Consider the following 19846-nt stretch of genomic DNA (forward strand, 5'->3'; position numbering starts at 1 on the left):
TAAGTCAACAATCAATGACCATCAAACGATTTCTCTTAATTATCAATCACCATCAAACGATTTAAGTCAACAATCAATGACCATCAAACGATTTCTCTTAATTATCATTCACCATCAAACGGTTTAAGTCAACAATTAATGACCATTAAACGATTTCTGCTAATTATCAATCACCATCAAACGATTTTACCCAACAATCAATGACCATCAAACCATTTCTGCCAATTATCAATCACCATCAAACGATTTAAGTCAACAATCAATGACCATCAAACGATTTAAGTCAACAATCAATCACCATCAAACGATTTCTGTTAATTATCCATCACCATCAAACGATTTAAGTCAACAATCAATGACCATCAAACCATTTTTGCCAATTATCAATCACCATCAAACGATTTTACCCAACAATGAATGACCGTCAAACGATTTCTGCCAATAATCAATCACCATCAAACGATTTAAGTCAACAATCAATGACCATCAAACGATTTCTGCCAATTATTAATCACCATCAAACGATTTAAGTCAACAAACGATTTCTGCCAATTATCAATCACCATCAAACGATTTAAGTCAACAATCAATGACCATCAAACGATTTCTGCTAATTATTAATCACCATCAAACGATTTAAGTTAACAATCAATGACCATCAAACGATTTCTCTTAATTTTCATTCACCATCAAACGGTTTAAGTCAACAATTAATGACCATTAAACGATTTCTGCCAATTATCAATCACCATCAAACGATTTTACCTAACAAGCAATTACCATCAAACCATTTCTGCCAATTATCAATCACCATCAAACGATTTAAGTTAACAATCAATGACCATAAAACGATTTCTCTTAATTATCAATCACCATCAAACGATTTAAGTCAACAATCAATGACCATCAAACGATTTCTGCCAATTATCAATCTCCATCAAACGATTTAAGTCAACAATCAATGACCATCAAACGATTTAAGTCAACAATCAATCACCATCAAACGATTTCTGTTAATTATCAATCACCATCAAACGATTTAAGTCAACAATCAATGACCATCAAACCATTTTTGCCAATTATCAATCACCATCAAACGATTTTACCCAACAATCAATGACCGTCAAACGATTTCTGCCAATAATCAATCACTATCAAACGATTTAAGTCAACAATCAATGACCATCAAACGATTTCTGCCAATTATTAATCACCATCAAACGATTTAAGTCAACAATCAATAACCATCAAACCATTTCTGCCAATTATCAATCACCATCAAACGATTTAAGTCAACAATCAATGACCATCAAACGATTTCTCTTAATTATCAATCACCATCAAACGATTTAAGTCAACAATCAATGACCATCAAACGATTTCTCTTAATTATCATTCACCATCAAACGGTTAAAGTCAACAATTAATGACCATTAAACGATTTCTGCCAATTATCAATCACCATCAAACGATTTTACCCAACAATCAATGACCATCAAACCATTTCTGCCAATTATCAATCACCATCAAACGATTTAAGTCAACAATCAATGACCATCAAACGATTTAAGTCAACAATTAATCACCATCAAACGATTTCTGTTAATTATCAATCACCATCAAACGATTTAAGTCAACAATCAATGACCATCAAACCATTTTTGCCAATTATCAATCACCATCAAACGATTTTACCCAACAATCAATGACCGTCAAACGATTTCTGCCAATAATCAATCACCATCAAACGATTTAAGTCAACAATCAATGACCATCAAACGATTTCTGCCAATTATTAATCACCATCAAACGATTTAAGTCAACAAACGATTTCTGCCAATTATCAATCACCATCAAACGATTTAAGTCAACAATCAATGACCATCAAACGATTTCTGCCAATTATTAATCACCATCAAACGATTTAAGTTAACAATCAATGACCATCAAACGATTTCTCTTAATTTTCATTCACCATCAAACGGTTCAAGTCAACAATTAATGACCATCAAACGATTTCTGCCAATTATCAATGACCATCAAACAATTTCTGCCAATTATTAATCACCATAAAACGGTTTATGTCAACAATCAATGACAATCAAACGATTTCTGCCAATTATTAATCACCATCAAACGATTTAAGTTAACAATCAATGACCATCAAACGATTTCTCTTAATTATCAATCACCATGAAACGATTTAAGTCAACAATCAATGACCATCAAACGATTTCTCTTAATTATCATTCACCATCAAACGGTTAAAGTCAACAATTAATGACCATTAAACGATTTCTGCCAATTATCAATCACCATCAAACGATTTTACCCAACAATCAATGACCATCAAACCATTTCTGCCAATTATCAATCACCATCAAACGATTTAAGTCAACAATCAATGACCATCAAACGATTTAAGTCAACAATCAATCACCATCAAACGATTTCTGTTAATTATCAATCACCATCAAACGATTTAAGTCAACAATCAATGACCATCAAACCATTTTTGCCAATTATCAATCACCATCAAACGATTTTACCCAACAATGAATGACCGTCAAACGATTTCTGCCAATAATCAATCACCATCAAACGATTTAAGTCAACAATCAATGACCATCAAACGATTTCTGCCAATTATTAATCACCATCAAACGATTTAAGTCAACAAACGATTTCTGCCAATTATCAATCACCATCAAACGATTTAAGTCAACAATCAATGACCATCAAACGATTTCTGCCAATTATTAATCACCATCAAACGATTTAAGTTAACAATCAATGACCATCAAACGATTTCTCTAAATTATCAATCACCATCAAACGATTTAAGTCAACAATCAATGACCATCAAACGATTTCTGCCAATTATCAATCTCCATAAAACGATTTAAGTCAACAATCAATGACCATCAAACGATTTAAGTCAACAATCAATCACCATCAAACGATTTCTGTTAATTATCAATCACCATCAAACGATTTAAGTCAACAATCAATGACCATCAAACCATTTTTGCCAATTATCAATCACCATCAAACGATTTTACCCAACAATCAATGACCGTCAAACGATTTCTGCCAATAATCAATCACCATCAAACGATTTAAGTCAACAATCAATGACCATCAAACGATTTCTGCCAATTATTAATCACCATCAAACGATTTAAGTTAACAATCAATGACCATCAAACGATTTCTCTTAATTTTCATTCACCATCAAACGGTTTAAGTCAACAATCAATGACAATCAAACGATTTCTGCCAATTATTAATCACCATCAAACGATTTAAGTTAACAATCAATGACCATCAAACGATTTCTCTTAATTATCAATCACCATGAAACGATTTAAGTCAACAATCAATGACCATCAAACGATTTCTCTTAATTATCATTCACCATCAAACGGTTAAAGTCAACAATTAATGACCATTAAACGATTTCTGCCAATTATCAATCACCATCAAACGATTTTACCCAACAATCAATGACCATCAAACCATTTCTGCCAATTATCAATCACCATCAAACGATTTAAGTCAACAATCAATGACCATCAAACGATTTCTGCCAATTATTAATCACCATCAAACGATTTAAGTTAACAATCAATGACCATCAAACGATTTCTCTAAATTATCAATCACCATCAAACGATTTAAGTCAACAATCAATGACCATCAAACGATTTCTGCCAATTATCAATCTCCATAAAACGATTTAAGTCAACAATCAATGACCATCAAACGATTTAAGTCAACAATCAATCACCATCAAACGATTTCTGTTAATTATCAATCACCATCAAACGATTTAAGTCAACAATCAATGACCATCAAACCATTTTTGCCAATTATCAATCACCATTAAACGATTTTACCCAACAATCAATGACCGTCAAACGATTTCTGCCAATAATCAATCACCATCAAACGATTTAAGTCAACAATCAATGACCATCAAACGATTTCTGCCAATTATTAATCACCATCAAACGATTTAAGTTAACAATCAATGACCATCAAACGATTTCTCTTAATTTTCATTCACCATCAAACGGTTTAAGTCAACAATTAATGACCATTAAACGATTTCTGCCAATTATCAATCACCATCAAACGATTTTACCTAACAAGCAATGACCATCAAATCATTTCTGCCAATTATCAATCACTATCAAACGGTTTAAGTCAACATTTAATGACCATTAAACGATTTCTGCCAATTATCAATCACCATCAAACGATTTTACCTAACAAGCAATGACCATCAAATCATTTCTGCCAATTATCAATCACCATCAAACGATTTAAGTCAACAATCAATTACCATCAAACGATTTCTCTTAATTATCAATCACCATCAAACGGTTCAAATCAACAATTAATGACCATCAAACGATTTCTGCCAATTATCAATGACCATCAAACAATTTCTGCCAATTATTAATCACCATAAAACGGTTTAAGTCAACAATCAATGACAATCAAACGATTTCTGCCAATTATGTATCACCATCAAACGATTTAAGTTAACAATCAATGACCATCAAACGATTTCTCTTAATTATCAATCACCATCAAACGATTTAAGTCAACAATCAATGACCATCAAACGATTTCTCTTAATTATCATTCACCATCAAACGGTTAAAGTCAACAATTAATGACCATTAAACGATTTCTGCCAATTATCAATCACCATCAAACGATTTTACCCAACAATCAATGACCATCAAACCATTTCTGCCAATTATCAATCACCATCAAACGATTTAAGTCAACAATCAATAACCATCAAACCATTTCTGCCAATAATCAATCACCATCAAACGATTTAAGTCAACAATCAATGACCATCAAACGATTTCTGCCAATTATTAATCACCATCAAACGATTTAAGTCAACAAACGATTTCTGCCAATTATCAATCACCATCAAACGATTTAAGTCAACAATCAATGACCATCAAACGATTTCTGCCAATTATTAATCACCATCAAACGATTTAAGTTAACAATCAATGACCATCAAACGATTTCTCTTAATTTTCATTCACCATCAAACGGTTTAAGTCAACAATTAATGACCATTAAACGATTTCTGCCAATTATCAATCACCATCAAACGATTTTACCTAACAAGCAATGACCATCAAACCATTTCTGCCAATTATCAATCACCATCAAACGATTTAAGTCAACAATCAATGACCATCAAACGATTTCTCTAAATTATCAATCACCATCAAACGATTTAAGTCAACAATCAATGACCATCAAACGATTTCTGCCAATTATCAATCTCCATCAAACGATTTAAGTCAACAATCAATGACCATCAAACGATTTAAGTCAACAATCAATCACCATCAAACGATTTCTGTTAATTATCAATCACCATCAAACGATTTAAGTCAACAATCAATGACCATCAAACCATTTTTGCCAATTATCAATCACCATCAAACGATTTTACCCAACAATCAATGACCGTCAAACGATTTCTGCCAATAATCAATCACCATCTAACGATTTAAGTCAACAATCAATGACCATCAAACGATTTCTGCCAATTATTAATCACCATCAAACGATTTAAGTTAACAATCAATGACCATCAAACGATTTCTCTTAATTTTCATTCACCATCAAACGGTTTAAGTCAACAATTAATGACCATTAAACGATTTCTGCCAATTATCAATCACCATCAAACGATTTTACCTAACAAGCAATGACCATCAAACGATTTCTGCCAATTATTAATCACCATCAAACGATTTAAGTCAACAATCAATGGCCATCAGACGATTTCTGCCAATTATTAATCACCATCAAACGATTTAAGTCAACAATCAATGACCATCAGACGATTTCTGCCAATTATTAATCACCATCAAACGATTTAAGTCAACAATCAATGACCGTCAAACGATTTCTGCCAATTATCAATCACCATCAAACGATTTAAGTCAACAATCAATGACCATAAAATGATTTGTGACAATTATCAATCGCCATCAAACGATTTTACCCAACAATCAATGACCATCAAACAATTTCTGCCAATTATTAATCACCATAAAACGGTTTAAGTCAACAATCAATGACAATCAAACGATTTCTGCCAATTATTAATCACCATCATACGATTTAAGTTAACAATCAATGACCATAAAACGATTTCTCTTAATTATCAATCACCATCAAACGATTTAAGTCAACAATCAATGACCATCAAACGATTTCTCTTAATTATCATTCACCATCAAACGGTTAAAGTCAACAATTAATGACCATTAAACGATTTCTGCCAATTATCAATCACCATCAAACGATTTTACCCAACAATCAATGACCATCAAACCATTTCTGCCAATTATCAATCACCATCAAACGATTTAAGTCAACAATCAATGACCATCAAACCATTTCTGCCAATTATCAATCACCATCAAACGATTTAAGTCAACAATCAATGACCATCAAACGATTTCTCTAAATTATCAATCACCATCAAACGATTTAAGTCAACAATCAATGACCATCAAACGATTTCTGCCAATTATCAATCACCATCAAACGATTTAAGTCAACAATCAATGACCATCAAACGGTTTCTCTTATTTATCAATCACCATCAAACGATTTCTGCCAATTATCAATCACTATCAAACGATTTAAGTCAACAATCAATGACCATCAAACGTTTTCTGCCAATTATCAATCACCATCAAACGATTTTACCCAACAATCAATGGCCATCAAACGATTTCTGCCAATTATCAATCACCATCAAACGATTTTACCCAACAATCAATGACCATCAAACGATTTCTGCCAATTATTAATCACCATCAAACGATTTAAGTTAACAATCAATGACCATCAAACGATTTCTCTTAATTATCAATCACCATCAAACGATTTAAGTCAACAATCAATGACCATCAAACGATTTCTTTTAATTATCATTCACCATTAAACGGTTTAAGTCAACAATTAATGACCATCAAACGATTTCTGCTAATTATCAATCACCATCAAACGATTTAAGTCAACAATCAATGACCATCAAACGATTTAAGTCAACAATCAATCACCATCAAACGATTTCTCTTAATTATCAATCACCTTTAAACGATTTAAGTCAACAATCAATGACCATCAAACCATTTCTGCCAATTATCAATCACCATCAAACGATTTAAGTCAACAATCAATGACCATCAAACGATTTCTCTTAATTATCAATCACCATCAAACGATTTAAGTCAACAATCAATGACCATCAAACGATTTCTCTTATTTATCAATCACCATCAATCGTCCAACAATGGATTGGAATTAAAAAAATTAAGAATTGTTTAAATTTTTAAAATCTAGCAACATCGTTGTTGATAAATTAATCCTTGTGGAATAATTTGTATTAATAATTTTGAAAGGAGGTAGATTAATTGTATGATTTATAATTAAAATTTTGAAGTAATTAATTTTGTTTCTATAATTGAATTCAGTTTCTGTTATTTGAATATGCCGCGAGAGAAAGCTTTGCGCATGCGCATTTGGAGCGATTGCTAATAAGGTGCCATCATCCATCTTGGCTTTCCCCCACCCAACTTGAATAACCTTATGGATAGATGTTTTTAATAATGTTAATATTTAATATTATTGCAACCATCAAACGTTCAGAACTGACTATCAATCACTATCAAACGACCAACAAACGTTTACTACTGAAAAAATAGGATTTTATTAAAATTGGGGTGCACCGTGAAATTAGCACACGAATATTTGATGTTTGTTTATTGTTTCTAATTATTACCATCAAACGTTGGGTATCAACTATCAATCACTATCAAACGACCAACAAACGTTTAGAAAAAAAGAAAATTGTTTTTGATAAAGTTGTGGTGCTAACTTCACGGGCATAGCGGAACCAACTAGATTGAGGTTATATTTGCTTCTGACCATTACAAGTGCCTACGTCATGAAATGTAACAAACGTTGTGTAGCAAACTGGACAAGTTGTATACACATGTAACATACATAGCAAACTTAGGTAACATACATGAAGTATGATACTTACCAATCTCTGGATACTCCTACTTAGGAAGTACACCCGAAAAGGGGAAGAAATTAAAATTCTGATATAAAAATTCTGTAATATAGAAAATCAGTTTAATGAAGATTCTGCAAAAAAATAATAATTCAAACAAATAAAATTCTTTCTCTTATAATTTTCTCAAGAGCTTTACAATAAATAATTAATTATTTATATTTTGAATATTTATTCTTTAGCGCGTAAATATATCGTTGTTTCGAGATATCGAAAAGTTATTCGAGCGAGAGTCGCTCCCATAGAAACGATTGCAGAGGCAGCCTTAAAATCCAATATGGCGATTAGTCACAAAAAACACGTGCGTTTTGATGACACAAATGTAACCTCATTTTTTCAATTTCAATTTTACACTAGAGTTTTTGTTTTTTTTATAAATATTAAAATAATATAAAATGGTGGCTCCAAAAAGAGCTCAGAAAAGAAAAGAAACCTCTGAATTATCTAAGAAAATTGTCGAAGTAATTCAAAACGAAGATGAAAGTACTTCTGAGGTATGGATATTTTTATTTATAAATTTTAAAGTTTATATATTCCTTAAGTATTTTTCGATATTTTTAATTTTTATTATATTAATAAATAAAATTTATATGTTTCTTATAAATTTTCATTCCTTTAACTTTTTTGTATTTTACAATTCAATTAGCAGATTAATTTTCTTATATATGTGCGCCAAAAAATATGATAACATAACCTTATTTATATTTCAATTATTCCACGTGAATTTAAATCGTAATATTCTAATATTTTCTACTTAATTGTCTTTTCTTTTAATCAATAAATTTAATTGTTGAAAAAAAAATTTAATTTAAAACCTTTGAAAATTTAATTATTTCTAAAAATGTCAACTTTAACTCTTCAAAAATTAAATTATTTAAAAGCACTTTTCAATTAAAAAATTTTGAAATTCAATTTTTTCTGTAATTTCTAATAAATTCTTCATAAACAGAAATCACAAAAAATGTTAATTATAAATCACTTAAAGTTCAATGAATTTCAAAAATCTGAATTGTAAATCTTTGAAAATGCAATTACTTTTAAAAAAATGTTATTTAAAATTATTTGACAAATTATTTTCAATTGTGTAAAATTTAATTATTGTTTGAAATTTTACATAATTTTTTGAAATTTAATTTACCCCAACTGACTCTAAATAAAATAAAAACTTAATTAAAATTTTAAAAATTTAAGTCTTTGATTCTGTAATATTGAAAATAAATTTTCTTGATAATATTCCTATTGAATTATTCTTATTAACGAATTAATAAAATAGATTTAATATCTAATAACATTAATAATTTAAAGTAAAATATTTATTAACTAATTAAATTTAAAAAATTCGAATTTTTCGTTATTTTTTCGAATGTAAATCGACTAAAACGACTTTATTGCGCCTTAAATTCAATCTGAAATTTGTTAAAAATTTAATTTCTGGAAAATATATAAAAATTTTATCTTTATAAAAAACGAAAATATACCCAAAAATTCAAATTAAAAATTTTTGTTATTACTATAATTTTTCCATGAGGAAGCAATATTTGTAAAATATTTTTAAGAAACTAAAATTTGAAAAGATTAAAAATAGATTATTTTAATGCTGTTAAAAAAATATTTTAATATTAAATTTAATTTTAAATACTATTACTAATTGGAATTATTATTAACATTAAGTATGAAATTTTAGGCCAAATATTATTGTTGAATATATTTTTTTTAAATACCTAAACATATGTTTATTTTTTCAACATTCTCAAAATTATTGAAAATATTATTTGGATTAAAATTTTATATATATATTTAAATTAGCATTTTTTTCTTTTTTAATATAACAATAATAGTAATGTCAAATATTACAATTATTAATTATTACGAATTAATTAATATTAAAGATTTGTAGTTTATTATCTATTATATATTTTATAGTAATTTATTCTTATATAAGTAATAGAAAATTTTTCTTACAAAATATTATTTAAAAATTATAATTATTTATTTTTTCATAATTAAAGTATTATTTAGACTTGAAAAATTAGAAAAAAACTTTTAAAAATTGATAATTATTGTAGTTTTTATTAATTATTAAATTTTTTTTACTTACAGAAACGTAACATTGTTTTAAATGAATAAAATTAATTAGTAGGAAAATCAAAATAAATAGAATTTAACCACGAAGTTAAAAATTAATCGTTTATATTTATCTCAAATGACTATTTGTATTTATTTTTTCTTCAATTTTTTTTATTAGGATTCAGGTACCGAAGATTTATTGGCATCGGAGGTAAATGATGAAGACGACAGTAGCGATGAGGAAGCAGTGGACGTTGATAAAATTCCTGATTCAGATACAGAACAAGATCAAGTTGTTTTTGAGTCTGAGGACGATGTCAGCGAATTGGAATTAGAAAACAATTCCGATGACGATGAAGTCAGTGAATCGGAATTAGAATCCGATTCCGATGAAGAAGATGACGAGAACGATGACGACGACGATGATGATGATGAGGAAGAGGAGGAGGAAGAAAATGATGACAATTACCTGGAAGGTAGTGAATTAGAATTTGAATCTGATTCCGATGATCTAAATATTAAAAATAAATCCGAATCATCTTCATCGGAGGCCGAAGAAAAATCTACAAAAGGCAAAAAAGTAAATAAACAAAATCAATCTCCAAAATTGAAAAATACGAAAAACAAATTAAAATCCACCGATGTGAAAAATAAAGAACTAAAATCGGCGAAAGGAAAAGAATCGAAATTAGGAAAAAAGAAAATAAAAACATTTAAAACGAAATCAGAAGATTCGAATGGAGGGAAAATTTCCAATAAATTGGAAATTACAGAAAATGACGGTAAAATTCAGATAAATACTCGATATATTGTTTTTTTTATTATTAATTTTTAATTAATTTTGGTTTATTTTTTTTAAATATATAAATTGTTGCAGATAAAAGTATAAAAGAAAGTTCATCGAATCAGGATGAATATGAATTTGATAGTTCGGACGAGGAAGATATTCGCAATACAGTTGGTAATATACCAATGAAATGGTACGATGATTACAAACATATAGGTTACAATTGGGATGGGCAGAAAATTTTAAAACCAGAAAAAGGCGATCAACTTGATAATTTCTTGAAACGAATGGAGGATCCCGATTTTTGGCGAACCATTAAAGATCCACAAACGGGACAGGATGTTGTATTGAGCGAGGCGGACATTGAATTAATAACTCGAATTCAAAAGCAAAAAGTTCCCAACTCACAATTTGACGAATATGCCGTAAGTATTTTTCTTTGGCATACATTTTTTTATTATTATTATTATTGACAGAGTTTTTAGAAAAAAGGGAAAATTTTTAAGCATGCCCATAGAATCGAATTTTTATTTAATTTACTTGATATCTAATTAAATTTTAGTTTAACGAAAATTTGGGTTTAATGAACTTTTTTTAAATTTAAATAAATTGTTATTTACCAGAATTAACATTTCATTTTCATTTTATTGACTTTTCTTACAGCACAATTTTCATTTAATCGAATTGTTGTTTCATTGAATTTTCTCTTAAACGAATTTTTGTGTCATTAAATTTGCATTCAACAGAATTTTAATTTAACATATATAGGATATTCTTACAATTTTATTTTTGAATAAATAATGTAATGTAAATTTAATTTTCTAAACATAAATTTTTTAAACTAAAAGAATTATAAATTAAATATATTTATATTAATATATTTACCGTAAATAAATAAATTATTTAATTATAATCACACAAATTTAAGTTAATATTTTCTTAATTTTATTCGAACTTTCGCTATGACAATATTTTAAAAATTAAATATTGTAAAAATCATTTGTTTTAATTTTATTTTTTCAATCAATTTGTTTTTAATAAATTTCATTTATTTTCAAAGTGTAATATGTTTTAAATTCAATTAGATATTATTTTTTAAATTCTATTTTATAAATTCATTAGGATTAAAACTTTAATTGAGTTTGTAAATTCGAGTAAATTATAAGAATTGAGTAATTTAAAAATATTTTTTTTCTAACTTAATTACCCTACTTTCATTTTCAAATATTTTTTAAATTTAATTATTCTTTTTTTTTATTACTCAATTTTGAAATGCGATAAAAAATATTTTCCAAAAAAAGCGATTTTCACAGCAAAAATTGTGAAATTAGTTTAAAATTGTTTTTTAACATAAGAAATATAAAAAAACGTGTTTTAAACTAATGTAGGTATATGTTTTCTATGCTCAAAACTTTCAAAAAATAGAGAATTTAAGTTATAATTCTTTAAATATTTGAATTTCATTGCTAATAAATTAGGAAAGAGTGAGACGTGATATTTGAATTTACAAAAAAATAAACATAATAATTTCATTGTTTCAAGTATCTTATCTTTCTAAAATTATTATAAATAAACATTTTAACAAAGAAGAAAATCATTAAAAGTAGTTAAATTTTTTAATAAAATTTAAGAAATTATTATTAATCAAAATAAAACATTTATTTTTTATTTGTTCGAAGATAAAGGAAACATATAATTTTGTTTTGAGCAAATAAAAAAATAGTTATTTTTAAACATAAATAAAGGATTACTTAATAATTAATTAATAATTTAAGATCAGGAATATTTATTTATTTTCTTTTGTTTCTAAATGTAATTTTAATTAAAGTCAAAATATTTTTTAAAAAAGTTGAATGATTTATAAAATGTCAATAATTCCCGTTAAAAAGTTTGAATAATTATAACTTATTTTAAGAATATATCAATACATAAATAAAAATTTTAAACTTAAATTATCCAAATAGAATTGATTTATAAACAAATTATTTTTTAAATTTAATTGTTTTTAAATGAAAGTTATTTCTTAAACACAATTTGTTTTATATAAAATTATTTTTCAAATTCAATATATTTGTACTTTTATTGCTCGATTAACAAAATTTAATAATGAAAAAAAATTTCAGAATAGCGATTTTTATACATAACACTGCAAAATTAGTTAAAACATTTATTTTAACCTAAAAAGAATTCAAAACCTGTTTTTTCTTTTTAATTAATTAAATATTTTCTATGTAGAAAACACACAAAATTAGAGAATTTAAGCTAAAATTTAGAGAATTAGAAGTTACAAAAGAAATGGATAAAAAAAATTAACTTGTAAAGTGAATGAATTGTTTAATAATGAAATGTAAAGGAATTGAAAATAATTTCAAAATAGAAGATTTTTTTTTACTATTTATTCAAAATAAAGTTGAGAGAATATTCTATGCCGAATTTAATCTAATTTGTTATTTTACGAAATTTTTTTTTAATTATTTTAAACAAATTTTTATTTATATTAATTTACATAATAGAATTTTTTTGATAAAATTTTTATTTAATTAAATTTACATTTGATTGACTTTAACCGAATTGTAATTCTTTTTTTTTTAAATATCATGAAAATTGTGTTTCTTGTATTTCGTGAAAATATGGAAAACACAGGGAAATTTGCAATAAAAAATTTCTAGTTGTATTTATTTCTTTTTTTAGTGTTAAAATCTTTTTTTTTTCATAAATTTACAGCCGTGGGTCGAATGGTTCACGTCAGAAGTGATGAAAACGCCATTAAGAAAATTCCCCGAGCACAAAAGATCATTTGTACCATCTAAAGTTGAGGCGAAAAAAGTTTCAAAATTAGTGCATGCATTAAAAATGGGTTGGATAAAATCAACCGAACAAATGGAAAAAGAACGTCAACAATCAAATAATGATCCACAATTTTATATGCTTTGGCAAACTGACGATCAGGCCGAGGAGATGCGTCGCATTCATAAACATATTGCAGCGCCAAAAAGATTTTTACCCGGTCATGCCGAGAGTTATAATCCACCGGCTGAATATTTATTTGACGCTAAAGAAATGAAGGAATTTAATAAATATAAAAATACACCGTGGAAGAGGAAATTACATTTCATTCCACAGAAATTTGAATCATTGAGACATGTGCCGGCATATCCGAAATATATTAAAGAAAGATTTCAACGTTGTTTGGATCTTTATCTTTGTCCAAGAGCAATAAAAATGAAATTAACAATTCAACCGGAAGATTTAGTCCCACAATTACCGAGTCCCAAGGATTTGCAACCATTCCCAACGACAATGTCAATGGTTTTTACTGGACACACGGATATGGTGAGGAGTATCAGTTCCGAATGGAAGGGACAATATTTTGCCTCTGGTGGCGATGACATGACTCTGAGAGGTAAGATTTTCCTTTTTTATTTAGAAAAAAACAAATTATTTAATTTTAACTTAAAATTACTTTTTTTATTTAATTTTTCCTTTCTGCCATTCAATGGCTTTTCGGAACACTCAGTTTAAATGCAACATTGATGTGCCTCAAGTTCTGAACTTTCAAATGAACGAAATCATCTGATTTGGAATATACATTTTTTTAAATTACTATAGCAATAAAAAATACAAAATTGTTAAACATTTAATAAATTATTTATTAATTCTTGCATACGGAAAGAAATATTTTATAATCAAATTTGTAGTCAAAAAAGTTGCAAATAAATTTTTCGTACATTTGAAAGTTCACAGGCCTCGAATTATAGGATTTTTTCTACTTTTTTTTTACATTTTTATCTTCTTTATTTCAATTATTTAACAAATTTTTAACTAAAATTCTTCTCTAAATTAATTATTTTCGATAAATCTAATAAAAATTCTTCACAAATTCAATTATCGTAAACTATTTTTTAATTGAAAATTTTATGAAATTCAATAATTGTTTAAAATTTTTTAAAATCAGCAAATAAAATTATTCAAAAATTTAAATTCAAAATCGCTTGTAATTCAATTATTTTTAAAAATTTTAATTTAAAACCTTCTAAAATTTTCCCTCTAAAACTTTCTGAAATTTAATAATTTTCAACTATAACTCTTCCAAAATTAAATTATTTCTAATGATTTTTATAATATTCTTTGAAAATTCAATTATCTAAAAGCATTTTTCAATTAAAAACTTTTGAAATTTAATTTTTGTATGTAAATTTCTAATAAATTTTTCAGCAACATAAATCACCGAAAATTTAAAACAAAAATCACTTGAATTTCATTTATTTTCAAAAATCTGAATTATAAATCTTTAAATATTCAATTACTTTTAAAAGATTTTATTTTAAATTATTTGTTAAATTATTAAAATTCTCTAAACTAATATTAATATATTTTGAAATATTAAAAATATCTCGGTTCGACACAATCGGTTCAAATTCAATTTTAAGGAGAAAAATTCAAATCTAAAGAATTAAGTGTGATGTAAAAAATTTGTTTGTCAACAAAAATTCATTCAATTTTTTTAACTTTCAAAAAACAACTCCACGTGTTTTACTACCTGTTATTAAAACAAAAATATGTACAAAATACTTTAAAAAAATTTATTAAAAGAATTAAGTTTTTTAAAAATTTACAGTTTAAATTTTAAATTGAAATTTTTTATAAATTTCAATTACTCAACACTTTTTTTTACAAATTTCGAAGATTTAAAAAAAAAAATTTTTAATAAATTGAATTTTTGTAGAGATGTTAAGATTTTTAGAATTAATTGAATTTCAAGAGATTTTAAAATGATATTTTTTGTTTCTAAGAGCTGTAATTAAAGTTTTTAATAATAATTAAATATTTGAACAATTTAAAAAAAAAATTTTTTACAATTTTTTATTTTTAGAACTTTTTTTTTAATAAATTCTCTATCAATTAAATTTTTTAGTCATAATTTTGAAATTTACCCCGAATTACGTTTTTTTCGATAATTCGCAATTTTTTAAAATCAGATTTGATATTTTATTGTTTTGATAAATTTTCATCCAAATTTTTCTAAAGTAAGAAATGTTTTTTGAAAAATTGCAGTTTGGGAAATCGCAACTGGACGTTGCGTAAAAGTTGTTCCTTGTGGTGGAGTTATTAGAAGCATCGCTTGGTGTCCAAATCAAGCGATTTCCTTAATTGCTGTCGCAGCCGATAGAAAAGTTCTCTTAATTAATCCTGGAGTTGGAGATCACGTTATAACAAAAAAGACAGATCAACTTCTTGAAATCATTCCTCAAACTGATGTTATAGGTGAATCATTATTTTTTTATTTTATTGCTATTATTATTATTATTATTTTATTACTATTAAAATCTTTTTAATTATTATTATTAACAGTACCTCTTATTATTTTTATATTTAATATAAATTTATCAATTTCTCAGAGTTATTTTTGGTGAAAATTAAATAAAAAAGAAACTCCAAATTTTAAACATTTTGACGGCAACAACGTCGAAATTATTTTTATTAAATTGAAAATTGTTTATACAGTCGCGGCCAATATAAAATCGACAGTCCAATGGGAACAGGCTGAAGGTGAAGAGAAAAATAATGGAATCAGATTGATTTTAAATCATTTTAAAATGGTAAAACAAGTCACTTGGCATGGCAAGGGTGATTATTTTGCAACAGTTATGCCCGATGGACAAAATCGATCGGTTTTAATAAATCAATTGTCAAAAAGACGATCTCAACTTCCATTTAGAAGACCCAAGGGTTTAATTCAATGTGTTCTATTCCATCCGATAAGACCCTTTTTATTTGTGGCTGTAAGTTGATTATTTTTTTTACCCCGCCTCATATTTTAATAAATTTTTTTTCTTTTTTTTGTAAATTTCATTTTATTAACAATTTTTTTTTTTAATTTAGTGAAAGTAAAATTAGAAAATGAAAGAAAGTTATTTTTTATTAATTTTTAACGATTTTCTTTTTTAGACACAGCGAAATGTTCGAATTTACGATCTCGTGAAACAAGAAATGGTGAAAAAATTACTTTCAAACTCACAATGGATTTCATCAATGGCCATGCATCCAGGTAAAAATTATTTTACTTTTTTCCCGTGTGAAAATAATTTATATACTTTTTTTTTAATTCATGAATCAGTTATTTAACTTAGAATGAAATAAACGAAAACTAACTGATAAGTTTCATAAAACAGAGAAAAAAACGAAATTATCTGAAGAAATACAATTTTCAAACGTAATTTATTTGGAAATTAGCCAGAAAAATGGAAAATATAGCAAAGTTTTATGACATCTTTTTTAGTAATTTTTCATTATATAAAAAATAGAAAAATGAATTGTATTTTTTTTTCTTGGATTTCTCTAAATGAAAAAAGAAAATTTGTGAATTTTTTTTACAGGCGGCGACAATATTTTAGTTGGAACATATGATCGAAAAGTTATTTGGTTTGATTTGGATTTGAGTACAAAACCATATCAGACATTGAGATTACATGGAACTGGTGTAAGAAATGTTGCTTTCCACAAACGATATCCACTTTTTGCTTCAGGAGCCGATGACAGAAGTCTCATAGTCTGTCATGGAATGGTCTACAAGTAAGTTGTCAATTTTTTATTCTCTTTTTTTCTTTCTTTTCACCACACAAATGTGAATTTTAATTTTAACTCTTGATCAATTAAAAAAAATTGATTAATTAACTAGCATACAATACATTTAAATAAATGGTATTAATTCTATACAAATAAATTCTACAAAAAAAAGAAAACTCTACACATTAGAATAAAATAAATTAAAAAGTTTCATTAAATTTTTTCAATTTTATAAAATTTATTTTTACACAATATAAAAAAATTATAATTATGATTAAATTATTAATATTATAATTGTTTCGTTACCTTAATTTTTAAATCTACGTAGTTAAAATTAAACATCAGAACATTCTACACAATTAAATAAATTTTATTATAAATAAATTTAGAAATGTTCTATGCAAATAAATTTTAAAGGAAAAACTTTACACATTAAAATGAAAGAAATTAAATATTGAAATTTTTTTTTAATTCCACATCAAACACTACATTTATACTTTTCAAACACTACATATTTTCCAAATTTTCAATTCAAAATCTTTTAAAATTTAATAATTAACAACAAATTTAACTGCTAAACTTCGAAAATTTAATTAATTAAACCTTTTTTTTAAATCCTCCAAAACTCATTTATTGTTAAAAATTTGTAAAAAAAAAAAAAAAAAAAAATTCAGCAATTCAAATTTACAAAACATTCTAATTTCAAATCTTCTGAAATTCAATTTTATTTCTAAAAATCCTAATAGAAACAACCTATTCGAAAATTTAAGTATTTTAAAATTTTTATCGAAAATTGTTTGTCAAATCAATAATTTTTTATAAATTTAATAATTGTTGAAAAATTTAATTATTTAAAAACTTATTTTAAATTTTTTATTGTTTAAAAAAATTTTTTTAGTTTTTTAAAATTTAATTATTGTCTTAAATGTGCATAAAAAAAATTTAGGAGTAAGAATTTACAAAAAATTACAATTTAAAATCGCTTGAAATTCAATTATTTCTAAAAATGTAACCTTTTAATCTTCAAAAATTCAATTATTTTGATACATTTTCAAAAGTTTTGGACGTTTTTATGTGTTAATAATGGTAATAAAAATGTGTCGATTTGTTGTTGGAAATAAAAAAATTAAGTAAGATAATTGTTAATTAATTCAATGAATTTTGACAACAAAAATTTTTTTTACATCACATTTAATTCTTTGGATTTTAATTTTTACTTTCAATTTTGAATTTTAACCGTTTATCTTATACTAAGATTTTTATAGTATTTTATTTAAATTTAATGTATTTATAAATTTTTTGGAATTTTGAATAATTTAAGGATTTTGTTTTAAAATTTACAGTGATTTAAATACTTTTAAAGTAAAAAAAATAAATTCAAGTAGAATTCAATCTTTTTAAGTGTCGCTGGACACTTTGATTTTTGACACATGAACAATGTTAGGTACCTTATAATAGCAAATCTGGGTTTAGATTTTTCCAGCACTTTTTTTAAAATTCCCTGACATTTCCCTAACTTTTGTCAATCCTAAATAATAATAAATAAATACTTGTTTAATAAAATTTTGTTAAATTAAATTTAAAAAATTTTAAATTGAATTTTTCAAATTAAATGTTATTCAACTATGTCTTTTTTCTTTTATTTCAGCGATCTTTTGAAAAATCCATTAATCGTTCCTTTAAAACGATTAAGTAATCATGAGTCATTTAATGATTTTGGAATTCTTGATGTCATGTTTCATCCAATTCAGCCGTGGGTTTTCTCTGCGGGCGCTGATTCAACGATACGAATGTATACATAGAATTTGTTTAAAATAACAAAAAAAAAAAAAAAGATTCTCGAGAATGAGAATTGTGAGTTAAATATATATAAATATATTTTCTTTTTCTGTAAATAAATAAAACTCCAATCGATAATTTTGAAGTTTTATTTTTATTATAAAATTTGATTGTCTTGTTTTACATATTAAAATAAATAAATCAATAAAAAGGACAAAAAAAGACACGTTATTGAGATATATATTTTCAAGCTTTTTTATTGCATTTTTTCATTGTGAGTTAAATTATTTTTTTTCGAATCACTTTCATTTTTTGTTTGTTTGTTCTTTTATTAGTTTTGCGAACATAATAATTTCACGAAAATTAATTCATTACATGTATATTAAATTAATAATATATATATATATTAATATATATAACTAAATTACTAATTTTCATTCATTGTAAAATTAATTGATTTAAAAAAATTTTGTAATACTATTTTTGGAAATTTTATATTATATTTT

General features: G+C 25.8%; 1 protein-coding gene across 1 annotated transcript; it reads left to right on the forward strand.

Annotated features, from left to right (window-relative positions):
* Positions 1-8420: 8420 nt before the first annotated feature.
* LOC127284981 (ribosome biogenesis protein BOP1 homolog) lies at positions 8421-19478 on the forward strand. The gene is made up of 9 exons (XM_051310725.1): positions 8421-8634; positions 10386-10989; positions 11085-11419; positions 13719-14397; positions 16050-16259; positions 16500-16777; positions 16944-17043; positions 17372-17567; positions 19210-19478. Exons 1-9 carry the CDS (start codon positions 8536-8538, stop codon positions 19361-19363), a joined length of 2655 nt encoding a protein of 884 aa, XP_051166682.1. The 5' UTR covers positions 8421-8535; the 3' UTR covers positions 19364-19478.
* The last annotated feature ends 368 nt before the right edge of the window (positions 19479-19846 follow it).

The sequence above is a fragment of the Leptopilina boulardi genome, unplaced genomic scaffold, assembly GCF_019393585.1.
Source record: "Leptopilina boulardi isolate dan_hultmark-lab unplaced genomic scaffold, ZJU_Lbou_2.1 LbouV2_327, whole genome shotgun sequence".
NCBI classification, from domain to species: Eukaryota; Metazoa; Arthropoda; class Insecta; order Hymenoptera; family Figitidae; genus Leptopilina; species Leptopilina boulardi.